Source organism: Necator americanus, chromosome IV (assembly GCF_031761385.1).
Source record: "Necator americanus strain Aroian chromosome IV, whole genome shotgun sequence".
NCBI lineage: Eukaryota > Metazoa > Nematoda > Chromadorea > Rhabditida > Ancylostomatidae > Necator > Necator americanus.
This window is the reverse complement of record NC_087374.1, coordinates 4,138,886-4,158,439: the sequence shown is the minus strand read 5'-3', so window position 1 is coordinate 4,158,439 and position 19,554 is coordinate 4,138,886. Positions and strand designations below refer to the sequence as shown.

Here is a 19,554-nt window from a genome sequence, read left to right as displayed (position 1 = left end):
TTCACAATTAAGGCACAAGTCAGAAGTAATGTACAATAATAAATTATTCTACTCGTGGAGTAGTAGAACAGGTGTACATTCTGAACTGAAACGATTACAAATTGAAAAACTACTATATGCAACGTATATGCAACGTGAAACATGTTATCATAAATCACTAAATAAAAATGAGACCGCGCTCAAGTGGCTTGTTCAACAGCGAAAATGAAGAAAAGATGACAAGAGTTTTCTTCTGGAAAAACACGAAAAGAAAAACTATCCGATCTAACAAAAAACATTCCGTGATATAATTACAGAAAAGTGAAAGTAGCTGGTAAGCATAATTACAGCTAGAGACTAGTTTTAGGCTGCCCGTAAACATTTATAACACCATCGGATGAGGCTACGACAGTCATACACCTGAACAAAATATTTTAAGCAAAAGTGCACACACAGTAGAAGGAAAAGGGATTCACATAAGAACAGTTTAACAGCGAACCTTAATTTGTGCATAGCAACTGCTGATATGTTTTGAAGTGGTCTTCCACGGTCAGACTCGTTTTGCCGAATGACTGATATGGGCAAGCCGTGAATGTCAAACAATTTTACTTCCGATCTGAGTACACAACCAAACATCTGAAAAGAAAACAGCCTGAACAGCCAGAAAGTTGTATTCGCTATCGAAATTAGTGGATTACCTCAGCATTGGAGTGCACAACAAAACTTCTTGGCAAATCATAAGTGTCTCTTTCAACTTCCAATTCCACTACTGGCCCCTGTAAAGAGTTTTCAGCAACTATGAAGGAGATTACATAGCAAATAAATGGTTACATAAACCCGAGTACATATATAGCCAATACAACGCTTATTGAAAGCTTTTTTTTCTTCGGAAACAAGGATCGATACAAAACTATGGACTTTAATTAATTAAAATCAGTGTCTCCACAGTAATCAAAGAAGCAACGCAGTAATAAGCGACAGTTCATCCAACAATTTTCCAGTTTATGTAACCAGAATATTTTTTTTTTTAAATCTGGGATTACAAATTAGCTACGAGCAATTTCGAGAAATTAATCCTCAAATTTTTCGAAGTGAACTACATTTCTCATACCACTTTCAACTATTCTTAATAGATTTAAACGAAAGTATATGAAGAAATAGAGCAGAAACTCTAGAAGAAACAAAACATCAACTACGCTAGGTACCCATGAAAAGAAGTCCTATTAACTAAAATTTACTGTAAAAACCTCGATCTCGGCTCGCGAAAAGGTAGTACCAAGAGTAGTGCTCGGCAGAAGATCAATGATTAAATTTAATGGATGTCGTATTTCTTCCCTTTGTTTAAATCCTCTAGAGTTTCTATAGTTCAGAGAATGCTTGAAGGACAAACCTCACTTGTTCTTTACTTATTAACAAAAGTGAATAGACTTAAAAGTTGGTTACATCAACAGCAAAAAGTTAGTTATATAAATGTTAAATAAATATAAACGGCACCTAGCGTCTAGCACATTCTGGAGACTAATGCGTGTGAGAAAAATCGAAAGGAAGTGAAGAATTGGCGCTGTTCCATCCATCTGATTTCTTTTACCGGTAACACTTACAACCTAAGGCTTATATATGACCAAACATCTAAGGAGTTACCTTTACCATTCGTGGTTCCCAAACACAAACTCCACCATTTTCATCACCAGCTGCCACGATCGCATTTCCATTAGAATCAATGCGAATAGCAACTCCAACAACACGGCCAGATAAATCGCTGAAGGACATCACTAGTGAGTCCTTTCCAGGCACACGAATATCATGTACATGGACCATACCGTCGCGGTAACCTTAAATCATACAAGAACTTTTTATTACTAAATGACATATGGCGCAATAATGGACCAAAACATTTTACCGGCAGCAATGAGATCGTCACGATCGAGTTCACCAGAGAGAGCACAGAGCGCACCCTTCTTTACAGTTATGGAGATGTCTTGAGCAGTTTTTTCATAGTGAGCATCCCATACTCGAATTACACGGACGTTTCCTCCACAAATTAAGCGCCCCGTTTCTTGACTCCAGCTGCAATGTTACGTAATTGAAGTATAGGCACGAGGTTGTGATGTTTCTCACACCGACAACCAGTTTACAAAAAACCAGGGCGTCTAGGGAGAGTTACAACGGCAAATGTCTAAGTTATGTCTTCAGCGGAAGTGGTCGACCCTGAAGTGTTCACGGAAATCTAGAAGGAATGATAAACCACGGAAGACCCCTCAAACACTTAGAATGATTCTACTCATTTAAATTCAAAGGTACGCGTGGAAGGTTGGAAGGTTGATCAATAATAATTAATCCATGCTTTCTAAATTCAGATAAATTATTACTTGCTGCTAGGAAAAGATGAAAAATGCAATGAAAACAGAAGTTATATACATTAAAATTAGTAATAATTAATTAGTTACTGTAGTCTGCAACAATCCTGCACTCCACACTAGCCTCACACCTAATGTCGGCTGTCGGGAAGAGGAATATCGAGCGAAAGAGAAACGATTAGGACCGGTCTTAAGACTGTTCCTGGATACATAACTATTTCATACAGAAAAAACAACCAACTCGTATAAGGTTAATTGTCCTCCTTGATTGGGTATTGCTAATCTGGACTGATCACAGAGTGGGTTGGAAGCGGTGACAAGCTGAGGAAGACCCTCTATTTCATGAGAATGAATATTGAAAGAGGGATCCCATATCTTAAAATCACAGATCTGCTTTGCTGACTTTTAGATTATCATTCGAAGATGACTTACTCTAACAATGCCAGAAGATGATCCACAAAGCAGCATTTCACGGGAAAGTTCATTTATGACAATTACTGACGATGTTTCATCCTAAAAATTCACGCTATCATTTGCACTCTCAACCCTTCTTGGAAATTCCACAAAAAAAAAGGTTACCGAGTTGAAGGGATTGCCTCCGGTACAAGAGAACTTTCTTGCAAGATTATTGTGCGTCTTCTCATAACGAGTAATATAAATATGATCACCATCTGTAGAATAAATACACTTGCGAAGCATTGAAAGAGAGACAGAAGTAGGGGAGCTGGGAATACGTGCAGCAATTAGCTGAGAGTCGCAAGGAGTTGTCTGCAAAATGGTGGTATGCAAAGAACTAAGAACGAAAGAGAAGATGCTTACCCTGAAAACCTCAAATTCGCTATGTGCTTGCTGCTGCTGTCCTTGCTCTACGAAAATGGCCCAGTCCGTAGGGTTTACAAGCGTAAGCGCTCGATCGGTAAAGTCCTCAACTTCCTCTTTGCTCTAGAAAGTGAACAAATATGAAACACGTTGAAAAGGAACCAGGGAACCAGGAATTGCTTACATAAATAAGGTCCAATATTGGCTGGACGAAAATTCTGCTACACCACGGAACAAACTCTGTGCTCAACATAGGCTCTGCTGTGCCACCAGCTGGTATGCCTTTTGAAAATTCGCCACGCGCTGTCTGAAGTGGTGAAGCAAATGTGACCAAAAACCACAATATCTATGCACGCATTAACATTTTTAAATCGTGTCACATTTTTCACGTCTCATATGCTACTCGTGCAACTATAAATTATACAAGAAGAAACTTAAGCCATGAAAGGTCCAGAAGGAAACAGCTGTGACGGCGTGGAGACTTGGAGCACTTAGGTACATGCAAACAAAGCACGTAAAAGAATACGTATAGATGCAATCATGATCATAATAACAGAGCTTCAGTTATTGATGTGTGAGGAAATGATGAAGGCAGGTGCACGCATCTCTTTTGCATGAGTAAAAAAACGAAGAAAACAGTGCTTCATACATTCAACAAGATAAAGAAGTCATAATTGTATCTTTCAAACTAGTTTAACCTTTTGTAATAGTAGTTGATGAAATGGCTACACATATTTACTACAAGATAATTATGTAAATTACGTAATTACGGTGATTCAAAGAAGTAAAAAGTACGCCGTGTACATAGCTAAACCAATGAGCAGTGGAATTCTTGAAGATTTCAACTGTTACAGGATGTGATATAACGCTAAAATAGAAAAAAAGTCTGAGCACTAATAAAGTGAAAGGATCTAAATCGTAAACTTAGAAAAACTCAAAAAAGAAAAATTAAAAAAAAAGGTTGCGCCATATCAATTGTAACGAAATGTCATGCTTAATACAATAAAACCTACCGTTCCCCTCTTTGGCGTGAAGGATTGTTTCAATAGCTCAGCAAGTTGAGAACTTCGTGATTCGGAGCCTGCAAAATATTTCTGATCAACGTTGAAGTTAAGCAGATAAGCTAGGATTAAGGATTAAGATTAGAACCTCTTGGAGTTGCAGGGAAATGCGACGGCATCGAAAGTTTACGCTGATGGTTTGGCATCAAAGCGCGGTATTGGTTGGAAGTGAGGGGTTTCGAAGTAGAAGACGAATCGTTGAGATGGTTATTCAAGTGTTGGGTGAAGTCGTGATCAGCAGGAGAATGAGCCGTATTATGTACAAGCATATTTGCTTCAGGAGAGAGCAATGTACCAGCTGTTATAGGGCTTCCAATCATAAATCGTACACCACCTAAAAAACACTCTCTTGAACAACTCAGTGTTTTTTGTAACTGAATTTAATGACACCTCGTTCCGAGTCATCGCCTTTCTCAGCCTTTAATGAACTCTCTACATCACTTGTTGCACAAAAATGCTCCGAAGGTGTGCGTGATTGGTCGATCTTAGCAATCTACGAGTAAAAATTTAGTTAGGGAGAAAACAAAATTTTGGCAGGTCTACAAAAAAAACCTTCAGTGCACAATAATAACGTTGCTCTAAATTTTCAGAGACAGAAATGTCAATCAAGTAAACACCACCTTAACACCTGTTCACTTCATATTCAGGAGGTCATGTTATTGAAACTGATTGACAATGTACGTAAAAGAAACAAAAAAGAATAAAGGAAGAAGTACAGCCTCGTCATTTATAATATAACTGAGTACTTCAATTTCCTACAGTTTAGTTGCCCCCATCACAGTTTTCATCCGGTGTCTGCAACCTTATCCGACACAAAGCTATCCTTTACATAATGTTTGTGTAGAGTAAGTCCGCATGTCTGATTGTCCCTCCCTTCGGTCCAACTTGGAATTAACCTCGCACAAAGTACTAATATAGCGTACACTGATTCCTATTATGATAATCGTATCAAGAAATATCGATTAAATCTGATTATTGCTTCTGACTGTCTTCCTGGATTCAATAAAACTTTGCTTATTCTGTACATTTCATAGCTCATTACTCGTTATGAACTTGGACATTTTGTATAGTCGGGTTAAAACGAGATGCAACTCGGTGCAGTGTAGGCGGTGGTGCTCGAAGCGGTGCGCTGGAGCGTAGCCCACTTTTGCACAGCTTCGAAGGCAGCCGTTAAGATAGAGGAGGACTCTTGCCACCCACCATTAACCCACTGTAGTTTGTAGGTCCAACCTCGTCGAGCTGCATGTCGTTTTGACCTGAGCATGCCTGGAGAATTTCAGGGGGTCAGGAACACGGAGATATCATTCTTTCTTTAAGCATTTCTTTTTAAAAAGGAAAGAAAGAAAGACAAAATGGAAGAAAAAAGGAAAGAAAAGAAGGGAAGAAAGAGAGAAGGTAGAGAAAGAAAAGAAATAAGAAAAAAAATGGTTTCCAATAATGAACAAACAACAACAACACAATGGCGTAATGACAAACTTACATTAGCCAAACTAGAAACACTTTCGACCTTCTCATTGAGAGCACTAGCACTGTTTTGAAGTTCCACTGCCACCATTTCCACTCTATGCACCAATTTTTGGGCCATTCGAGCGACCTGCACGGAAAGAGAAGTGGATGCTGATTTATAGTAACAGTGGAAATAATAATGGTTGTTAATTCGTTCAATTAGCAGTGTGGAATACCCAAAAACTGATGAAATGTGCTCGGAGCGACATGTATTACAAGTTTTGCAAAAAGAAAAACTCTCAGTGTGCTGATCTTAAATGGCAACTCAAATATCTGCGGACTTTGATGAATCCTATGGAATCCATCCAAACAAAATGAATCAGTACTTTTCTAGGTAAATTTCCGCAGTTATTATTGAACGCAACTATGCACCACTACACCATGGTCTATTTAAGTATTTTAAATTTCCTTTGGCGTTCATGGCTCAGTTTACATAGTAATAATATCGTTATCGATATGAAGATGGGCGGCTGCGGTGAAAAGGGATTCCGCTGCGCCTGCACGGTTTATGGTTTGGAACATTCTTAGGTTAACCAGGAGAGGAATACGGCCAAACCAGGGAACGTTTTTGAAAAAAGATACCTTTTCCACAGGATCCAACGCCAGACGCAACAGCGCTACCCATGTTCTTTCCAATGGCTCCTTGAAATTCTTGCTCTCCAAAAAACACAACTGTCTGTGAGCGCGTTCTCTAAATAGCACAAAAATGAAATATTTTCATGAAGGATCCTGTGACTATGAATTCAATGAATTAACAGTAAAGAAAGAACCTGAATGAAACATCACTTTCGGATGGCCCAGAATACGTAGACACAACAGGCAACACTTGACTAATTGAAGTGGACAATGAACTTCTATCCATTGGATCCATCATAGTTACGACCTGTGTTCATTTTAAGGCGGCATATAACGACGCTGACGATGTTGGAATCTCTGTGGTGCAATATAGAGCTCAGATAGTAGATTAGGAGTATGAGCGTTGTACGATCCGATCCCTTTAGCAGAATGTTCATCTTACTTGAGTAAGCTGCTGAGGAGACCCCACTGAATTTCTACCGCTCCCTCGAATACCCGCAACGTATTTCGTAGGAACCAAGAGGAATTAAGCATGGTCACCCTCATATTCGTAATCTAGAACTCGAACTCTATATAGTCCCACAGAGATTTCAACATCGTAAGTTTCGTGATTTGCTGGCGCAAAAAAAACCAACGTCTACGTAGGATTTGGCGAACGATGCTCCAAAAAATGAGTAGAATTTCACATACGCAGCTGAACTTCAAAAAAAGTACAATGAGGCAAAACTGTACGGCAGTGGTATAGTGGCAGCGGCAATGAATTAAAAAAAATTGCAAAACTTTTCATGAGCAAGAAACACCTCTTCAATTCCCATTACGGAGTCAGAAGTCCTTTGTACTCCTTTATACATCGACGATTTTCTTACAGCTGACCTGAAAATAGGGTAAGATGTGGTTGAAAAATCTTTCATGATAGAAAAACTTTTTTTAGAAGCGAAAATGCGCGTAACTGCTGCACATAGTCGTCGAACAGATAATGAGATGTTAAATGCGTAGAATAGCTTACGTTTGTAACGGTGATCGTCCGGTTAAGTCGCTATTCCTTAAAGTAGCTGCAACATCGATCACGTTGTGTTCGAACTGATCTTCAGGAACATCTGAGACCAGCTCAATCCCCAACGTCTCAGTTAAGTCCCACAAAAGCTTTGCAAATCGTTGTTCGAAGTCGATGATATACCACTAAAGGAAGAACGACGTGAGTAAAATGTTGGAAGATTATAAGTGTATTAGTAACATCGAATTCTAAAAAAAAAGCCCAAAAACTATATATTTCTAACTCACTTGTAAAGCTATCAAGAGCTCTTCCCGAACTAGAACAGAACCATCTCTAGTACATTTATTACATAGATCATCACAAATTTCTTGATCGATCTAAATATGTGCACAAACCATTACTGTTTTGAGAATGCCGAGTAACGAAATAGTTAGCATCAAAATCAAAACAACCACCACATTGAGGAATAGTTCGCGGGCGCATTTTCTCAAGCTTAAAAATGCATAAAGGTATTGAAAGTACTGGCAGTATATTACATATCACTTGAGGAAGAATATCCCGCTTTTCAAGAAAATAGTGTTCCGATTTTTCTTTAATTTTACTGATTCTTGTTTTGCTGGCTATCAAAGTGAAGTGTCAATTGAGAAAACACGGCATTTTCAACATCTGCCCATGTATTTAATTCAGGTGTTGAAGCCGAGAAAGCCACTTGTGATGAGATTTGGGCTGTGCGGAATTCACCGAATGAAACATGAACGATGCCTCCGCCTCCCCCAAAGAAAAAAAAGAACCAGAAAATGAAACAAAAACAAAGGAAGACATGAGAAAAAGTGAGTGATGAGGAGGACAAAAATGGAGAGTATTGTAATGAATGTATTTCGAAGCGAAGTTGTTCCTTCCCCACATACGAACCAATCCTGACTTCAGCAGTATCCTCTCGAATAAATACAAAAATAAAAGGTCTCAAAAAAAACTCCTTCTTTTCTTCTGACATTCTATTCTGCTTATCTGAAAAAAAACTAGAAATCAATAAAGTCGAAAAATTAGAACAGTATAACATCCTGTAAATCGAGAAATTCTCTAGCATCCTCAGTTCCGTGACATGCTGCATTTAGGACTATTAATAAACAGCAAGTATTAAAAATTGTTTGAGATTGCTCAAAACTCAAGACTTACTGTTGAAGCATGCTCATTGGTTTCCGAGCGATTTTTGACTAGACAACCTAAAGCGTAGACGGCTGCTGCCCGAACTTCGGGAGCATTATCATCGAGTTCTTTTAGCACCTGAAAACAAAGCGCTCACAGAAGATTACAAAAGCAAAAGCTACAAAAAATACATGCATGCAGATGCTTGACCTTAACGCTTGAGATCTCCCTAAAACACATTTTGAACAAAGTACAAAGGAAGTCCACCTTTGCATAAGCCACCAGTCGCACCGCTTGCCATCTGGCAGGATCATAATCAGCCCAAAGACGACCTAGGCCAATAAGTATCCAAAGCTTGAGGAGGCGACAGTCTTTTGCTTGATTCTCACTTAGAAGTTCTGTGCATAGATTTACATATCCTTTCTTTGTCAAGTTCTCTTGAGCTATTCTGAAAATACTCATGAAACGAATTAGGATGCTGCAATAAAATGATTTCGGCCCAACCACATCAGAGCTAGGAACTGCTAATCACCTGTAGTTGTTATGAAACAAAGTGGCAAGTACAAAAGCTACGACGATCTTCTGCCGTGGCAAAGTGTCAGGATCATTTAGTATAGTTACAAAAAAGTGGTACCTGAAGGACGTTGGTTAGTGGTCGATGATCCCTGCTCACGAAAAACAAAGGAACAAAACAACAATGACTAGTGTTGTTTTAAGTTCTTTTTTGATGGAACATTCGCCCACTACTGACCCACATAAAATTTGCTACCTTAGCTGAACAGGTTTTGAACGAGCAGCGGTGTCCAAGCGAGCTGGTTCATCACCGTTTTCTTTGAAGAGCTCCGACTGAACACTCGGATCAACAGCTAAGATCTGTAAAAGGGCAAAGAAATAAATAACTTACAACCGAAATACACATTAACATTAACAACCTACAAGAGGACTATCTCCACACTTCAAATTTGCTAAAAATCCCTAGAATCATAGATGCGATAGTCGGAGCCAGTGCTCTGACCCCCTTCACTTTTGAACGGTTGAGGAAGGGACCTCCTTAGGTTTAAACAGTTGGCGAAATTACCCCCTTCACCTTTGGATGGTTTGCGAAAGGACCCCCTTCACTTGAGCTGCACCCCATGAGCTAAACCCCCTTCACCTGAGGAAGGTCCGGCTTCTCCCTATCGCACCTATGCCTAGAATACCCCCTAATACCTAGAAGTACATTTGAAGTACAGAAGTAGTGGGTGGTTCAGTCCTGATCTACGACAATCTACCATCTTAGACGCAGGGATCGAAAATGACAACTAGTTTCCGAAGCAATTATTAGTATGATTTACCAATTGAAATGAAACATAAAGCATATTACAGTACGGATATACAGCGGAACCAAAGTCTCACCTTTGCCCAAATGAAAGCAAGCCAAGATCTCAGCTCCCTGGAGGTGCTTTGTAACAATTTCAGCACATAGGGGAAAATCCCGACAGAGAGAGAATAACCAACGGCCCACTGACCAAGATCCAAAAATCGAGCCAGTAACTCTAGTGCTCGTTGACGATGAGCCTGAGTTGAGGAGATTCATTGGAAATGTATTGCATCCGAGGAGAATGAACAAGAAGAACAATTAGAACATTTCCCTACTCACCTGACTGAGCAAAACTTGAAGAACTATGGGTAACTGTTCTGGAGATGACTGCTTGTTGACACCGTATTCGAGCCAAACCTACATGAAAAAAATGAAAAAAAAATGAATAAAATACCAATAATAATGAATACCTATGTTTAAAAAAAGTTAAAAAACTAAACGAATGATGAGAACAATTCCAAAGCAATAATTTGGTTTGAAAATTAATTCCGTGCCTGATTAAACACTAAGAACATCCACATTGCGGAGTTTCTCGCCCTTAATTGGCTCGTATGATGCAATATTAAATATTAACTCGTTTAAAGAGATTTCATTACGTGAATATAGAGCTAATGAAATAAAAAGTTGTTAATATCCTTTTCTAGCATTGTGAAATGGTCTTTCCGTACGTACCGAGTTAATATGAGCAGGTTACGTGAGTCCAAACAACAAAGTGTTGAAACTTGCCCAGGACTCTAAAGACAATTTTAAGGGCTAAACCTAAAATAACGTAGTGCCTACTGAAGAAAAAATATTCGTATGATTCGCATGAAGACAGCAGCATCAAAACAAAGGTTTTCTGAATCTCATTCGGATTAATTCCTACTATTTTGTTATTCGGGTTCAATCCGATGTACCAATTCATTGAGAAAAAAAAAACACAACAAATGGGAATGATAGATAGAATTGCCTTATGTGTTATTAATAACTTCAACTAGTATAATTTTTTTTTAAATCAGAATAACGTGGAAAAATTGGAATACATCCTTCTCATTTACGTTAGCAAAGAGGTCTACTCAAAAGTGTTTAATTTTTCGTTCGGCTTTTCTTTGATCTCAAGACTAATTGCCATTGCTTGCAGGACGATGTGACATGTAAAGATATTCTCACTTCTTCAGCCCACCTCAAAAGCCTTCAGTTGCTCAATGAAGAACCAGTTATGCTGCACGTCCTGACCGTCGCCAATAATACCCGATAGATCAATGAGGGCTAAAATTACAGAAAGAACTGTTGGTATCGTCAACTAAATCAAATTGTGTAACAACGACAATGGTAACCTACTGTTCAAAGAACAGACGGAGCTTTTTGACAATAAGTCTCTTCCAATCACTTGAAAATTGATTTTAGAAGTAAGCAGGTTGTGAATGTGATTGAGGGTAAGATCCAAAGTGTAATCCCAAGAGTCCCACAAAGGGTGATCAGCTGTACTGGGCAAAGAAGGTGAAGAAACAACATCTGAAAATTGCAGATTTAGTACGAAGTTTCCCCCGAACAAACGCATAGCCAATAGGAAGTAGCTCACTGCATCCGTTTGCACCCATTACTCGTTCAGCGAGGAGGAAGCTGCGAAACAGTGAAGCCAGTAAAAGGTCCTAGAGTACTTTTATTATATTTATTGATCTTACCGTACAAGTCTTTCATATACGAAGCTACATCGAAAACGTGCCTGTCGGAATAGACGTTGGAAATCATCCCTCGGTAATGCATTCCAAGCTATTGTGTCCGTGATTGCAGTGAAGATCCAGTTTAATTCACCCAATATTGTACGACGATCATTCAATTGACCGGGTATCTCCTCCAGCAAATTCGGAGGGAACTGACTTCTTCTGCCACTTTTAATCAAATACCTTAAACGCAATTATAAATAAACAGATATTATATATCAGTCTGAAAGTCCTAACAACATGAGACTATTAGAATTCCATTGGTGTTCGCTGCGTTGGATTACATTATGAATAATTTGTAGAAATAAGGAGCACTAGGATGCACCTTCCGTAAGTTATTTCTTAGAACCAGAACAACTAGCACTAACGATGCTTTGGTCAGGGTAGGTATTTCTCTTCTTCTTTTCTACCTCATCCAGTAAATCTAAATCGTTAAGTACTACCATTTCTGGTCTCTGGAAATCCAGCAGTATTCGCGTAAAATATCTGCTGTTCTCCGTTATCTCAGGAATCCACTTCACAAGGTAGAAACAATCATTTGATAGAGTCTCAAGGTGCAATCTGTGGACATTGTCGGTTTTCTCATATACCCAGTAATCTAGAACCCGAACTGTGTATTTGCCCACAAAGACCCCACCATCGTCAATTTCGTGATACGCTGTCTTTAACAAGGCTAGGTCACCGTTCTCATTTCTAGCGCTCCCCCACTTCTATTTAAAACTCATGTGGGCAGCTGACTCTCCTGCTCCGCATATACACTGCTTGACATAGCTATGTTCTCATTCGTGACCCAAAAACAACCAAAGAGAGTCCATGATTTTTAGTCATGACTGATAATGTTATTGTTGCCTATCATTTGTTCATTTCCCCAGATTTTAAGAGATTTTTGCAAAAAATCACCATAGAATGCTAGTATGGATGGGTGTGGTTAAACACGATGTGAACAAATCGGCCGGAACATCGGCGTTCGTTGGCAAACGTTCGTCTTCGCGACAAGCACCAAGATGAATACATTCCTGAAAAGTTCATAAAAATAAGGGAAAGAAAAACGAAGGAGAGGTAAGATATACCCGGAATTTTGGGCGTCGTTGGAACTTTAATGATTCCGCTTGTTGATCCGCGGTCATATGAGAGTTTATTCTTGCCCCGGATATTGAAGTTGATGCCACCGCTTCTTGATGTGCAAGCAATTTTTTATGCCAGTCGCTAAGAAGATGCAATTTCGTATACGCCACAAAAAAAAAGTAATTTAACGTGATATCAACCATAACTCACTCTTCATGGTCCTTGGCAAACCGCATGAACCAGTTTACAATGGTTTCCGCCGATGAGCAATCCCATACATAAATAGATGGAAACTCCATACAAAGTTGAAGATCGTAAAGAGACAGCGGAATGTACTTGAATAATATGAATAAGGAAAATACCAAAATGCAAAACCCAAAAGTTCCTCTAAACAATTACGAGCCAAACCTGAGTGAAGTTCTTGTTGAAGACCCAAATTTCTCCATTTTGAGTTGGCCTCGGAACGCCATGGCCATTGTAGTGAAACAAAACACGTTCATCCTTTGCATTACGTCTCATACTCATGCAAAGTTTTCGCACATCATCTCCCGTTGGATCAATCACAGATTTGTACCTGCATCAAATAAAAGAAGTAAATAACTACAAATTTAGTGGTATGAGTGTCAGTTGTGCACATCTATCAATTTTCTCTCCCTATACAAGTTATCAGGTCATACAGGTTTATTAGATCGAGTTTTCACAGAAAATTTCTCGCTCCATAAGTGCTCAGATCTTTCTGATTTTATTGATTCTTGTTTTTTTTTTGCTCAGATTGACTGTCAAGTGTACACAACGGAGGACTTTCCACAGCTGCTTGTTGCTCTTATTCAGGGTAGTATGGTAAAGAAGAAGACAAATGAAAGTCGAGGGGAGCCTTGCCAGCTCCACTCATCTTTGCCATCCGAGTAGAGCTTGGCCAAGGTCCCATCTCGACTGTAGCTGCTGCTCCCACGCAACTACACCGAGCTTCGTCTCATTTTGACCCGACTATAAAGTTGCTCATGAGATATGTGCGCGTCTAGTGAGCGAGACATGAAAACTTTTAAAAAGTCAGGTAACGGAAACAAAACCCAAATAGGGCGAACATCATCGCAATATGAAAAATAAGCATAGAAAAACTTATTTCACGGCAGGAGTAAATCGTTAAAATTTATGAGAAGGAACAATGGGCGACACCTTTCTGAGCGTGAAAACCAACGGCAACAGTATTCAAAGGGTTACTCCTTTATACACAACAGCTATCTAAGCTTCAGAAAGCCTTTCGGGTCAATTAAATGTAAAAATGAGAATAGGTGGTACAGGAAATGCTCCCTGTTGTCTAGCTGACACCCCATTTTAATGATCCGATAAACGATAACCAATGAAACTCAAAAACTAGAACATTACTGTCCCTTAAAGAAAAATTCTCTGCACATATACAGTATTCAAGGACAACGAATCACGAAACTGACATACTACGAGAACCCAAGGGAGAACGTAGAGTTCGAGTCAAAGAATACGGGAGCAAGCGTAGCTCCGCTCATCCTCCCTTAATCGTCGTAAAAAAACGGCATAAAGGGCGGAATTCTTTCCTACAAATTCATCCTACAATTTTTGCAATCGAAAACCAATGAGGTCTCCACAGGAGCCTATTCAAGGAAAACCAATCAATAGGCTGCAGAGAGATCCTGAACGAGTACAAGGATGGCACTTTCCAACGCTCCTCACGAGAACTACAGCGCACTTTACGACAATTAGGAAGGATACGGGATCATTCCCTACGTTTTCCCTGGAGTTGCCGTACTACGTCGATGTCGTGATACGCTGCCTTTAAATTTTGTATATGTACAGCATTTTTCACTTCAAAGTGGATTCCGAAGTTAAAGGAAAAAAGCGTTCGCTGTTATTCCTCAATCCAGAATTATATATTATTAATCCCTCTTTTGGAATTTTATCAGACCTGATGTACTGGGTTCTGGAACATTAGGTCTGATAAAATTATAAAACACGGAGCTCATAACTACTACCATTGTAATAGTACACAAATGACTTTAGTACGCAAAAAAAAAACCATTGCATTCAAGAATCGGATGAAAAAACCACCGTTGAGACTCAAATGTAAAAATTAAGGACCGCTGTCGAATCATGAAAGATCAGTTAGTCCTAGAGATAGGTACGTGAAAAAGGACACCTATAGCAAGTTCATGTGTCACTTTTTTCAGTATTCAGTAAATAAAAGAAAAAAAAAGAAAAGTGAGCTAAAGGACTCCCAAGTCTAGAATTCGCCTAAGAAAGAAAACGGCACATATGCCTACAGATTCTTCATTTTGGCAGGAATATTCGTCATATCAAAAACCTCACCAAGATAGCTACTCGATAAATGTTCCAGGCACATGTGACGAATAGATCAGGAGAAATAATAATCAGTAGTATAATGATTAATAACAAAAAACGGCAAAGAAAGAAAAGTAAGTAAAAAGCCCAGACAGAAAATAAAAATCTTGTTCAAAAGATAATTTTATGAACAATCGATTAACGACTTACCTAGCAGAAATTAGACTGAATGTGATCAGAAGCTTTCAACACTAAGCATGCAGACATCGATCATACCTTGCACGTGGTTGCCATCGCTCGTAACTCTTCTGCAAGGATGTTGCTATCTTGTACGCAGCTTTCTGTGGACTGCAGCTGTACGGATCGACCCAAGCTTCCAATCGAGCACGTGCCGTCGACTTTGGCACGGAATCCGGTGGATCTACTCCTACAGTAGAAATAAGTCCAACTCGAATTGTTAAAAACGATCACACCTAAAAGGGAAGACAAAAATGGACAATAAGACAAAAATCAACTTGTCTACACACCTATGTGCAGACACAGCACAAGCGCTACAGATACTGTCTTCATCCTTTCTTTGCTATAACGTCTCCTGAAAAGTAGTTTTGATTGTGGATAAGCAATCACATTTTACCACCACATGGAGAACGCAATATGAAAGTGTAATTCATACCAAATGTCGCGTTCTTCACCATCTTCTTTAATGCCGAGTATGTCCTCCACATGACGCGCTTCTTGAAAGTAACGCGTTATCAACTTATCTGTTTTCTGAAAGGAGCAGATATACTAAACATAGAAATGTCGTTCTATGATAGATCAACAAACCTCTAGGATTTCCATCTCACTCTGAACTTTTGATTTTATCGCTGACATCACGATCTCGGGAATTATTCCGACAGACAAACTGAATAGTTAACTGAAAAGCGAAACAACTTGAATGTATATGCTGCCGATTCCTAAAATCCTGAGTGTCACGTGCTTATGACTGAATATTTCTAAGAACTAGAGCATGAGCCAGTCAATTAATAGAAGATGAGAAAAATTCGAACAGATTCCACAGCATTCGAACAGATTCCACAGCACATTTCCATCCAACTGTTTTTAGTAATGCAATAGTTATCATGCTATGCAATTAGGGCTAAGTCCATGTGTACATCTGCAGGTCACGAGAATATACTATGGAGTAAGACGGCTACGGGCTTAGCTACGGACTGGTGCGTTTGTCCAGCCACGGGCACTGGGTGAGACTGGTTCGCCCATGTAGGGCATCTAGATTATGGAAATTGCAAAAACAGCAACGGTCCCAACACTTCTAAAGGAGAAAAGCCGGTGTTAAAAATAAGCCCAGTTTTTTCTAGGCTAATAAAAGGAAATCCTAGACGAGTACTACACGTTTCTTTTAGATCTTGCGAATTACTCTATGTGAAAGAGGCAATCAGAAACGAAGTGACCGAACAGTGGAAGCTGTCTGAAGGGGAATACTGATTGTACGGTATTAGAAAGTCGATAAGTGTCGTCCAATATTTTTATGATCTCGCATTTTAACGTATGTTTCTTATTTCAACACAACATCAATCGATAGGAAACCCTACTATGTCCTTGTGCATTTTTCATTGCTCAGAAAAACAAAGAACCAGAACGACGAAAGAAAACGTCGTGAAATGAAACCCTGCAGTCCAGTCAAAATCACCTGATCTCTGTGCTGCGTTCCGCTGCGGAGCGTCTATGGTGTCTTCGCTAAGAAGAGCTCATTTAACGCTGCAAGTGAGTGTTGAATGATGATACCGCAGACGTTTGACAATGAAATACAACAAATACGAGATAACCCGACTTTGTAGATAGGTTTTAATTATTTCTTGAAGTACACAAACCTGCATCTGCAAATATTTTACTGAAGTAGGTAGCTACAAAAGTACGATCAAAATGCATGAAATGTCTTCCTAATGTCGTGCAGAACAGTATATGTATCGATAGCAGTCAACGCAGTCATCGCTACATGGGATCCATGGTTATCCCACGGGCACTGTACATGGAAGGAAAATCTTGGTAATACCGCGTGTACAAAATGAGTGTGAGCACCGGCGGCAACCATGCCTTTCTTCCAAGAAAAGAACTGAGTGACAAATCCTTAAATAACTTACAACGGCACGGTTCGAATGACACGCGAAGTCAACGACGACACGAAACTACAATGCTGTTATAACATTGCAATAATATGTGCGTTGACGCAGGTGATATGCTTCAGCAAATTAATGCCGGCTAGATCAATTGTTTTCGTGTTCAGATTAACATAAACATAGCAAAGCTATTTCTCATGTTCATTTAAAAAAAAATCTATTTTGATATTACTTGATGACAAGCCGAAATAACACCTGTTACCATTAAAATTCTGCTGTCCCACCTAAGCAGATCAAAGAAAGACTCCGACCGAATGAAATAATTGAAACTGAAGGTGACGTTGAAGTGTTGATATTGGTTATATTTGTGAGAAAAAAAAATATTTGGAAGAAGACAGACCATGTGGTGCAAAATCGAGGGAACAAGCTCATTGTCCAGAACGCGAGAGTATCATTTCTCAGCTGGAACTTCTATATCTGCAGAAAGGTTATCCGCATTGCTTGAAGCCGTATTAGAATTTGGCGAGGAAGCGAACCTCCCTGTAGTTTTTTGCACGGCGAGCTATGAACAGCGTTTGATCCACACTGTACGACGGATTACTAACAAACCTCATATTTAGCTCACAGATCCAATCACCTTGCGCGCATCGAAGGATTGCTGAGGTGGAACAACAAAAACAAGAACTTCTTGGGTACGCGAACCACTGAACCCACACCTTCACCTCTGACACGCTTCACGATAGACTTGCAGTCTTAGGTGTGATATACTCGTGTATTCTTTATGAGACCGACCACACTCCAACAAGAAAACTTCCATTTCCGACATTCCAGTCACATTATCTAACATCTCGGAAACATACACTTCACATAAAAGATCTTCTAGATACCTATACGAATTATTTCTGCTAGAGCTATCTCAGAATCCGCACTGCATATTTCGCCCACAGCGCAACCACTATCAAAAAAGAACGGATGCAACATCTCCGTATAGTTTCTTCGGATACTTATCAAAGACTTGAACTTGTAAATAACAATTTATTCAAACAACAAAGTAATCAACAATTTACTCGGCTGGGATCTCAATTTCGCCACTAGCGATCTGCTCAATTATATCATGGGGATGTTGCCCATCAATGGTACATCCAACTGATTGCGCAGTTCCTGAAAAAAGCATCTAATTACTAGAACATACCAGAAAATAGACGAAATCAAAAATCTTCGAAGGCTTTCAACTGACCCAGTATTTCCTTAACGGTTCCCTCCAGCTTCCTCGCCATCGACCTAGGCCTCATAATCCTTGCTATCTTGATGATCGAATCCAGAGTAAGATCACCATTGTGCTTCACTAAAACAGCAAATTCATAGAGCGAGCAGATTGTTCGCTCGGAAGAAAGGAACTCACTAAAACAACACCCCTGTTCGTTACCAGTCTATGCAAAAACAAGAGACTGGGGGATGAGAGCATATGGACTCTCGACCCTCTGCCAAAGGTGCGTACCGTTCTTAACCTTCTTGCGATCCCGTGGAGGTTCCTTGAGTTCCTTGACGAGAAGTGATGCTGCCGACGGAACCACATCGATCTTGGCGACACGATTTTGGATGGTAAGTTTACATGTGACTTTCAATCCTTTCCAGTCCTGTGTAGCTTTGGCGATATCGTCACCAACTTTCTTCGGGGAAAGACCTAGAGGTCCGACTTTTGGAGCGAGAGCGGATGTCGCTCCCACTTCCCCACCCACACAACGCAAATATACTGAAAAAGTTGTTGTTTAAGGATACCTTCACTACGATGTAAAGTCAGGAACAGACATTCTACAAGAAGCAAAACACTACGATTCTTACCAATCTTGATCTCGGTAGGGTCGAATTTAGGCGGCATACTCACTGAAGATGTCTACCGACGGTGGCAGAATTTGAAATAATATCTCTCGCCCGAACCCGTGGTGATGAAATCGTGCATCCGGGAGACTGCGTATCCTCATGCAGGACAGTCGACGCGCTCCTCACCAAGAGCGCGTATTTCGAAAGCACAATAAGGAAGGCTGGAGATTGCAGTTCCGCTAAATTATCGTTCGCTAGCAATCCTGATTCTGCGTTTGATTTTAAGTCAAGTTTAATCTTAACCTAACTAAGCCTGCTTTCTCCAGGATGGCGTGTTTTTGCAGTTTTTCATGATTCCATGCTTTCAAGACTCTACACAGTCGAAAGACTCCTGGTTTCGGCATCTTTTTTTCTGATGCTACGTCAGACTTGTGATGGTGTTCACCATGAGTGGTGAAGTTACGTTGGAACAAATCTTTTCTCGTAACACTAGATCTATCTCTGCACTGACACATCATCACTTCTCCTAAAAAGATCGCATTAGAAGGAGAACACAACCCTAATTTAATGAGATATGCATGACATCGAAGACCTCGAACCATTTTCAGGCCTTTGATAAAGACGAATTTGTCGTAACGTAATGCCAATAATAAAGTCTCACCTAAACCTTGTTGGCATAACAAGAAAACATAAATGCAAACCCCTCCAACTGTCGTAGTACTGTTCAAAAGTATTAC

General features: G+C 39.7%; 1 protein-coding gene across 3 annotated transcripts; it reads right to left on the bottom strand.

The window, feature by feature from the left end:
- Window positions 1-329: 329 nt before the first annotated feature.
- On the bottom strand, window positions 330-18,875 carry RB195_000347 (uncharacterized protein; the record flags this gene model as incomplete). Of its 3 annotated transcripts, XM_064196628.1 has the most annotated exons (42): window positions 330-399; window positions 479-615; window positions 678-755; window positions 1,621-1,811; window positions 1,880-2,046; window positions 2,578-2,711; window positions 2,769-2,849; window positions 2,916-3,104; window positions 3,156-3,278; window positions 3,340-3,462; window positions 4,169-4,236; window positions 4,305-4,550; window positions 4,607-4,709; window positions 5,697-5,810; window positions 6,305-6,413; window positions 6,493-6,605; window positions 7,099-7,171; window positions 7,305-7,477; window positions 7,580-7,669; window positions 8,469-8,576; window positions 8,706-8,886; window positions 8,971-9,072; window positions 9,208-9,311; window positions 9,834-9,995; window positions 10,078-10,155; window positions 10,961-11,046; window positions 11,119-11,292; window positions 11,360-11,429; window positions 11,504-11,684; window positions 12,402-12,517; window positions 12,572-12,707; window positions 12,777-12,901; window positions 12,975-13,140; window positions 15,156-15,306; window positions 15,407-15,471; window positions 15,553-15,647; window positions 15,705-15,783; window positions 18,064-18,157; window positions 18,234-18,341; window positions 18,495-18,633; window positions 18,694-18,749; window positions 18,839-18,875. In XM_064196628.1, the coding sequence occupies 42 exons, from the start codon at window positions 18,873-18,875 to the stop codon at window positions 330-332; spliced, it is 4,995 nt and encodes a 1,664-aa protein (XP_064052507.1). The 3 variants fall into 3 exon arrangements, with proteins under 3 accessions (XP_064052507.1, XP_064052509.1, XP_064052508.1); XM_064196627.1 differs by lacking the exons at window positions 18,064-18,157; window positions 18,234-18,341; window positions 18,495-18,633; window positions 18,694-18,749; window positions 18,839-18,875 and having other exon boundaries at window positions 15,705-15,752; XM_064196626.1 differs by lacking the exons at window positions 330-399; window positions 479-615; window positions 678-755; ... (32 more) ...; window positions 15,553-15,647; window positions 15,705-15,783 and having other exon boundaries at window positions 18,060-18,157; window positions 18,495-18,749.
- Between the last annotated feature and the right edge of the window lie 679 nt (window positions 18,876-19,554).